This window comes from Mugil cephalus, chromosome 16, assembly GCF_022458985.1.
Source record: "Mugil cephalus isolate CIBA_MC_2020 chromosome 16, CIBA_Mcephalus_1.1, whole genome shotgun sequence".
NCBI lineage: Eukaryota > Metazoa > Chordata > Actinopteri > Mugiliformes > Mugilidae > Mugil > Mugil cephalus.
This window is the reverse complement of record NC_061785.1, coordinates 1557122-1564656: the sequence shown is the minus strand read 5'-3', so window position 1 is coordinate 1564656 and position 7535 is coordinate 1557122. Positions and strand designations below refer to the sequence as shown.

Genomic DNA, 7535 nt, shown 5'->3' with positions numbered 1-7535 from the left:
CCGTACCACATTCATGAACAGAACAAAAAGAATTTCTGGTAAATTTCAATCAGACAGAAATAAATCCTTGTACACAGCTGATTTAACAACAACAAGGAAGGAAACTGTTTTTCAGCAGCCAGGGGAGACGTCTGTCATGTCTTTCAAACTGGATCCAGTTCTCTCTGCTTGTACTGTTTGCACCATTTAAATCAAATCAAACTTTATTTATACATCACTTTTCATAGAGCACTGTTCAAAAGATGCAACACAAAGTGCTTCACTTTAAAAACAAACAGCCCTCACGCTCATCGCGCTGCATCCTCTCTCCATACATCCATGACTCTCACATGTACGTACAGCGTGCACGTCATACTCGTCATACTGCGCTGCAGACGAGAGACGTGCATGTGGAGCGACTTAAACCTTTGTGAGTTATAAAGTCATACATGACTTAAACAGGGTTAAATATTAGTCATATTCCAGAAAAATGAATCCCGGATCCTATAAAAGTGACATTTAAATATAAAATTCAATTCTTTAGGCAATAAAATTCTCATCAATAATGAAATAAAAGAAGAAGCTGGTCAAAAGCTCTGGATCCAGGGGCCTCTGCAGGGGTCCGGGACCAGCTTTTTAACACCACAGACCGGCAGGAACAGCTTCAAACCGGTTTTTGTGAGCCCCTAAAAGCAGATGCAGCGTGTTTGGCCTCAGGATGGAGTCGGTTCAGCCGTGAACGCACCGACGCACGGAGCCGGAGGAGGAGAGAGGTCAGTCTGCGGGAGGGAGGGAGGTGAGGGAGGGAGGGAGCGGGACCGGGCAGAGACCCGCCGGTAAAGGGGTCCGGGACTGGGGTTTTACCTGGGCTGGGGGTTGGGGGGTGTCTATCGCTGTTCCATTGCTTATGTTGCAGCAGAGGAAACAGGTCTGAGTCAACGCACAGCGAATGAATTCACTTCAGTTTATTGTTTATTAGTTTACTGTGACGTAGACACACTCTATTATTCTACTAAGGAGCCAGTGAATAGTTCAGCTGTAGCTAATGAAGCTAATTTCCAGGAGGTAGAGGACATCCTAAAAAATAAATACGAGATAATATCAACGCAGGTTAAAAAGAGGAAAGAAAACAACAGAGATTCGTTTTTAAAAAAGCAGCAGCAACTTACAAACACACAAGAGACATTACAATACACAAGCACGCACAATGCATGCATCACATAAGCAGCACATTTTATTTCTATTCTAATAACAACACAGTCTGTCTCAAGACTCTTTATACAATAGATGAACTTCCATGTGGCTCATGTAAATATGAGGAGAATCTGATGATGTTTGAGAGTATTAGAGGAATCCTGGGCAGGTTGGAGCGTTGTTCATCCAGGTAGGAGTGGAGACCTGCAGGAGGACATGAAGACTGGACAGGATGATGAGACAAGGACAACAGACACAAACACACAACACCACGAGAAGATAGAGGAGGAGGAGGAGGAGGAGGTGGAGGAGAAATGTAAAGGTGGAAGAGAAAAGGCTGCAGAGATCTCCTCACACCAGACTCCATTCAACTTTTAAACGATTTAGAAACGAGTTGAATCTGCAGCAAAGTCCCAGAGACAAAGGACGGAGTTCACACAATAGATCCTCAGGGAGAACAGCAGCAGGCTCCAGGAAATACACACATCCATTCATTTCAGCTTCTGTTTGGAATCTGTTTCAGCAAAACCAAAGAAGTCGGTTTATTGTAGATTCATCTGCCTCCATGTGAGTAAGAACAGGAAAGAACACCAAAACAAACAAATGAAAGTACAGACACAGTTCATTTGAATAATGTTGAGTCCAGCTGGTTTTATTTCGTCCATCAAAATATTAGGAACTCATGTCAGTGCATTCCTCTCTCCTTCTCTGCACAGTTTCCTTTTAAAGGTCACAGGATGTCTCCCCTGGACCCAGACCCTGGGTCTGAGGGGCCCCCGGCCCCTGATGGTGGGTTTGAGCGACCCCCGGCCCCTGACGGTGGATCTGAGCGACCCCTGACTCCTGATGGTGGATCTGAGCGACCCCCGGCCCCTGATGGTGGGTGGGGCTGGGTGATCGTGGTGGTGAGCTTCCTGGCTCTGATGCTGGCGTATGGCTCCCCCCAGTCGGTGGGAGTCCTGTACCCGGAGTGGCTGCTGGTCTACGGGGAGTCGAAGGCCACCACGGCCTGGGTGGGATCCGTGGTGGCTGGAGTGGGACTCACTGTGGGTGAGAAACTGACTCCTGACTGGTCACATCAGAGGAAGAGCCTCCACTAACTGTGGATATGATGGATACGTGATGATGGATATAGATTATTATTATTAAACCTGATTGATTGAACCTAATGAACCAAACTTAACTAGGAACTAATCCATCCATCCATCCATCCATCCATCCTTCCTTCCTCCCTTCCTTCCTTCCTTCCTTCCTTCCTTCCTTCCAGGTCCTATCTGCAGTGTGTGTGTGGTGAACTTTGGTTCTCGTCCCGTCTCCATATTCAGTGGTCTGATGGTGTCGGGGGGGTTGATGCTGAGCGCCTTCGCCCCCAGCGTCTCCTTCCTCATCTTCTCCTACGGCATCGTGGTCGGTAAGTGGATCTGGATCTGGTCTCTGCCCACGTCTCGCCAATTCTACATGTGTCAGGATGGCAGAGTGGTCTAAGGCACTGCCTTCAGGTCGCAGTCTCACTTTGAGGCAAGAGTTCGATTCCCACTTCTGACTGTTAGATTTTAGGTTCAGATGAAGCTTGATTCATGTTCATGACTGAAGCGTCTCCTTCCTTCATTCTTTAAAATCTTTAAAATAAGTAACATCATGATCTTAACATGTCAGAGTCTTTCTATCTGGTTCCTAAATCTGGATCATGTCTCCAAGTCTCCGTCCATGTGTCCCTACTTCTGGTCCAGTGGTAGGTAGAGATCCATCAGAGACAACAGCCCGTACAATATTCTCCTGACCACATGGTGGCGCTGCAGGCTGAGACCAGACGTACAGTTCTGTCTGGATTTGATTCGTCAATTTGTGGTTCATATGGACCAGGTGCAGTGAGATGCTGATGGAGTTTAATCTGTGTGTTGATCAGGAGTCGGTGCTGGACTCCTGTACTCAGCCACCATCACCATCACCTGCTCCTACTTTGACAAGAGGCGAGGCCTGGCCCTGGGGATAATCACCACAGGTAGGTCAACACCCCCCCCCCCCCCCAAAAAGAAATCCCCAAGGAGGACTGGTCCAGGACATTAGTTCCCTGTTAGTTGGTTCCACAGTGTTATGAAAGGTCATATTCATTTACATAAAAAGCCCTGTGTAATTGGTGCGTCCTCAGGTGGGAGCGTGGGCAGCTTCCTGTACTCGTCCCTGCAGAGTGAGCTGGTCCAGAGGTTGGGTCTGGACGGCTGCCTGCTCATCGTCGGCGCCCTGGCCCTCAACGTGGTGGCCTGCGCCGGCCTCATGAGACCTTTAACCCCGCCCAGGTACTACCTCCGACAGAGAGCCGCCATCTTGGAGCAGCGGCTTCAGGAGGAGGAGCAGCAGGCGTCCAATCAGAAGCCCCCAACCAAGGATCAGGTCGTCACCGTGGAAACCAAAGGTCTGATGAGGAGGAGGAGGAGCGTGTTCAGCTGCACCGCCTATGTTACGGTGATAAAGGTCAAGTTAAGACGTCGCACTCGGTGAGTTCAACAAACCTTTAGTTATTAAACGACCTTTTTATCGTTAGCCTCGTTAGCTTAACGGAGTCACATCTAAATGTTTTCGGCAGCACATACGTGTTTTTATTGTTATTGTAACAATAAGTCAAAAAATGACAATTAAAACTCAATTATTTAGATGGTTACATATCTTTGTTGTAAATGTACTATTTTTTTTCATTAGAGATTTTTGCTGCTCCTCGTTCTTCTGTAGCTGCTTTAATGTGGAGGACGTGTGTTTTCTCCTCAGGTGTTTGTCCTCCATGTTGTCCCTCCTTCAGGACAGAGTGCTCATGGCGTCGTGCATCACCCTCTTCTTCTACAGCTTCGGTCAGTTTGCTTTTCTGCGTCCAGAGAACTCATATGAGGACAGAAGGTCTGACCTGGTGTGTCTCCATTCGTCCTCCTGCAGGTAGCTATCCACCTCTGCTCTTCCTGGAGGACCTGGCCCGGGGCTCCTCCATGACGGAGGACGCTGCCTCCGCCTCCACCTCCCTGGTCTCTCTGATGTCTGTTGGTTGCTGTGTGGGAAAACTAAGTCTGGGCATCATGGCCGACGTCCCCCGGGTGGACAGTGTCCTCCTGTACACCCTGACGGTGGGAGTGAGTGGAATCTGCGTCCTGATCATCCCCTACATCAGGTTAGAGCACGTGTTGAAACCAGTGAGGACGTCAACAAAAAAACGTTGAATTATTGCAACTGGACATTTTTTTTCCTTCTTTTTGGTGATTATTATTTGAACATCTGTCATCCGTCTGTCTACTGTCAAAAACAAGTGGACACAAACTGCTAGTCAGAGTTAGCTAACGTATTCCAGCGAAGCTCCGTCCACTAGAAAATCATCTTTACATTTACCAACAGAAAAGAAAAAAGGTCAATAACATCTGTGTAATCTGTGTTTCCCACTGGAAACTTAGCTTTTTAACACTGTCTGTGCCATTAGCTTCTTAGCCATTAGCCTCTCAGCCATTAGCCTCTCAGCCATTAGCCTCTTAGCCATTAGCCTCTTAGCCATTAGACTCTCAGCCATTAGCTTCTCAGCCATTAGCCTCTTAGCCATTAGCCTCTCAGCCATTAGCCTCTTAGCCATTAGCCAGTCCTGGAGAGTGAGTGACCATAAATATCCAAATTTAAAAAAAAACTTTTCTTTGTGTGTGTAAGTGAGTCCTTATATATTTTTTGTTGTTGTCATTTTCTAAATATTTATATTTATGTATTTTCTCTCATCATCATTCCTCTATTTTCCCGCTTCTATTGTTTTCACTTATTTATTTAGATAAATAATTAAAATTTGTAACAAAGCTGTGCAAAAAATGAATAAATAAAAACATTTTCTTCCACTGTTGTGAAAAACAAGTCAACACAAACCACTAGCCAGAGTTAGCCAATGTATTCCAGTGAAGCTCCGCCCACCAGAAACCCATCTTCACGTTTACCGTCAGAAAAGAGGCCGATAACATCTGAGCGTGTGTTTTCCTGCAGGTCGTATCTGGGCCTCCAGCTCCTGTCCCTGGTCCTGGGTTTCCTGAGTGGGAACTGGACTCTGGTGCCATACGTGATCAGTCAGGTGGTCGGTCCGGAGAAGCTCGCCGAGGCTCATGGGATTCTCATGTTCTTCGGAGGCTTCGGCATCATGTTGGGTCCTCCTGTCGTAGGTAGGAACTGACTCCATATGTCTAGTAGAGGTTTAGCCCCGTTCACACCGGACTAGTTTAATCTGGATCCTCTGGTAACCCTGTTTCTGGTACCAGAAGGTCCTGAGATAAAACAGCATCTCTGGGATTAGTTTTTACTTTTTTTAGACTTTTTTCTGTTTAATAAATCAAAATTTATAATAAATCAAAGTGTGGACGGATGTTAGGGAGCAAAGTGGAGACGTCTCTCACCCATTCGCCCACTTAGACCAGGCCTGAAACCATTAAATCCACCATTAATGTGTTCATCTGGTTTTAATACTGACAGGTCCTTGGTTTTATTATCGATAATAATTTATAAAGTAACTGAAGCTGTCAAAGTGTAAATTGTCCTCAGACCTGCAGCAGAGACATAACTACGGACAGGAAACTAGAGGGAAACTCCAGGTCCCAGGTAAAACTGGTCGATTAGGGCTTTTGTCTCTAAAATAAAAGAAGAACTTTAAAGCTCGTTCCAAAATCTGGATCATCTCCCCAACATTTTACCATTTTATTATCATTTCCTGCGTTTCCATTCCAATAAAAGCTGTATTTCTGAAACTCAATAACTGCACTCGTCTGTGTCCCCATTGACATGAGCTTCGTGATTCTTGTGAAATCTCGTCTCGTGAGACTCAGCTGGAAGGAAGACGGACGTATGTTGGTGTGTTTGTAATGACATCAACAGAGAGATTAAAGAAAAGAGGAAGACGAAGGAATTCCCACGTAGAAGGATTTCTGGGAGAAGGTTGTGAGCGAAGAATTCACAAGTAAAAGTGGAATCGACATTTCCGATGTTATATTTTACTATTTACTCCCGTATCATTCCAATAAAATATTCAGCCTCCTCTTCTGTTCATATGTCTTAATGACAAAAAAGTGTCTCCATTGCGTTTTTGTGATAAACTTTTATATTAATATGTCAAAAAAAAAAAGCGCCTCGCAAGAGTAGAAATGTTTTAGTTTTAGGTATTTTTGAGGTTTTTAGGAATGCAGGTGTTTCCATCACCATTTTTTATTTTTTTATTTTTTTTGAGATATTGTGTATTTCAAGGGGAATGGAAACACAACATGTGATGCTCTGCGTCTATTTTACTCTTCAGGTGGTTTCTACGACATCTGTGAATCGTACAACGCCGCCTTCTTCATCACCGGAGGTTTCATGATGGCCACCAGCATCGTCCTCTTCCTCGCCGCCGTCCTCCCACGACCACAAACCCGTCCCCCTCCTCCTCCTCCACAGATCAGCTGCCACGTTACCACGGTGACAAGCTGACGGAACAAATCCGAATCCTGGATCAGAATTAAGATTGAAATTAGACTTTTACACTGTGTTTACATGAAGGCGTTGGACGTCTCTGCCTGGAAGACAAAACTCAGGGTAGCAGGTTTTTGAGTTCAGGTATTTTCTTGGTGCTAAGCTGAAATAAAATGGCCGAATAAACTTCACTGTGACTGTAAAACTCAGCTAACGAACCCCGAAAAGTCATAGATGGAGAATGAGGAATTATGAGATGAACTCTGTGAGACAATCAGGACTGACAGTTCAAATATACCACAGTCTGATGTGACCTGAACGCAGCGTTAAGGTCCAGCTGCAAGTTACTTCATTTGTACCTGCAGGTAAACTTGGCTTGTGGTTTGAAGCACGGCATCCATCGCAATCAAAACCAGACACATGAACCAAGACGACAACTAAACAGGAAACTATAAAAACTATAAAAACTTATGAAGGTGCTGCAAGCTTCAAAATAGAATAAGAACAAAATAAAAACTAATTAAAAACCAAGAGGAGTAAAAACTCAATGCAAGTTAAAAAAAAAAAAAAACTAAAATAAAAAACAACAAAATTACTAAATACACATATACAAATAAAAAAAGTAATGTTTTTTTTAAGTGACATGATGTCTGGAATTTGAAGCTGCTTGTTGTTTTGTATTTGTCATATTTTGGTTTGTGTATTTTTTTTTTATATATATATATATATTTTTTTTGTACCAAACTGTTCCAAATATTAAATGTTTTGGTTCTTAATTAAATTGTATGTTGTGTATAGAGGAGTGTGTGTTTCTGAAAGAAGTGAAAATACTGTAAACCACTTATCAGCCATATCATTATGACCACGGTCGGTGGGTGTATGAACCAGGCAGCAATTGATCATTTTGTCCTTTGATG

At 44.3% G+C, this 7535-nt stretch overlaps 1 protein-coding gene across 1 annotated transcript; it reads left to right on the top strand.

Annotated features, from left to right (window-relative positions):
• The first annotated feature begins 1910 nt into the window (after positions 1–1910).
• LOC125022783 (monocarboxylate transporter 9-like) lies at positions 1911–7059 on the top strand. Its single transcript, XM_047609710.1, has 8 exons — positions 1911–2223; positions 2441–2584; positions 3080–3175; positions 3323–3668; positions 3937–4016; positions 4099–4327; positions 5170–5342; positions 6464–7059. Exons 1-8 carry the CDS (start codon positions 1911–1913, stop codon positions 6634–6636), a joined length of 1554 nt encoding a protein of 517 aa, XP_047465666.1. The 3' UTR covers positions 6637–7059.
• The last annotated feature ends 476 nt before the right edge of the window (positions 7060–7535 follow it).

Coding starts and splice junctions, on each gene's coding strand:
- LOC125022783 (XM_047609710.1), top strand. CDS start 1,911: ATGTCTCCCCTGGACCCAGACCCTGGGTCTGAGGGGCCCCCGGCCCCT. Junction 2,585..3,079: donor CTCCTACGGCATCGTGGTCG/GTAAGTGGATCT, acceptor TGTGTTGATCAG/GAGTCGGTGCTGGACTCCTG. Junction 5,343..6,463: donor GTTGGGTCCTCCTGTCGTAG/GTAGGAACTGAC, acceptor TTTACTCTTCAG/GTGGTTTCTACGACATCTGT.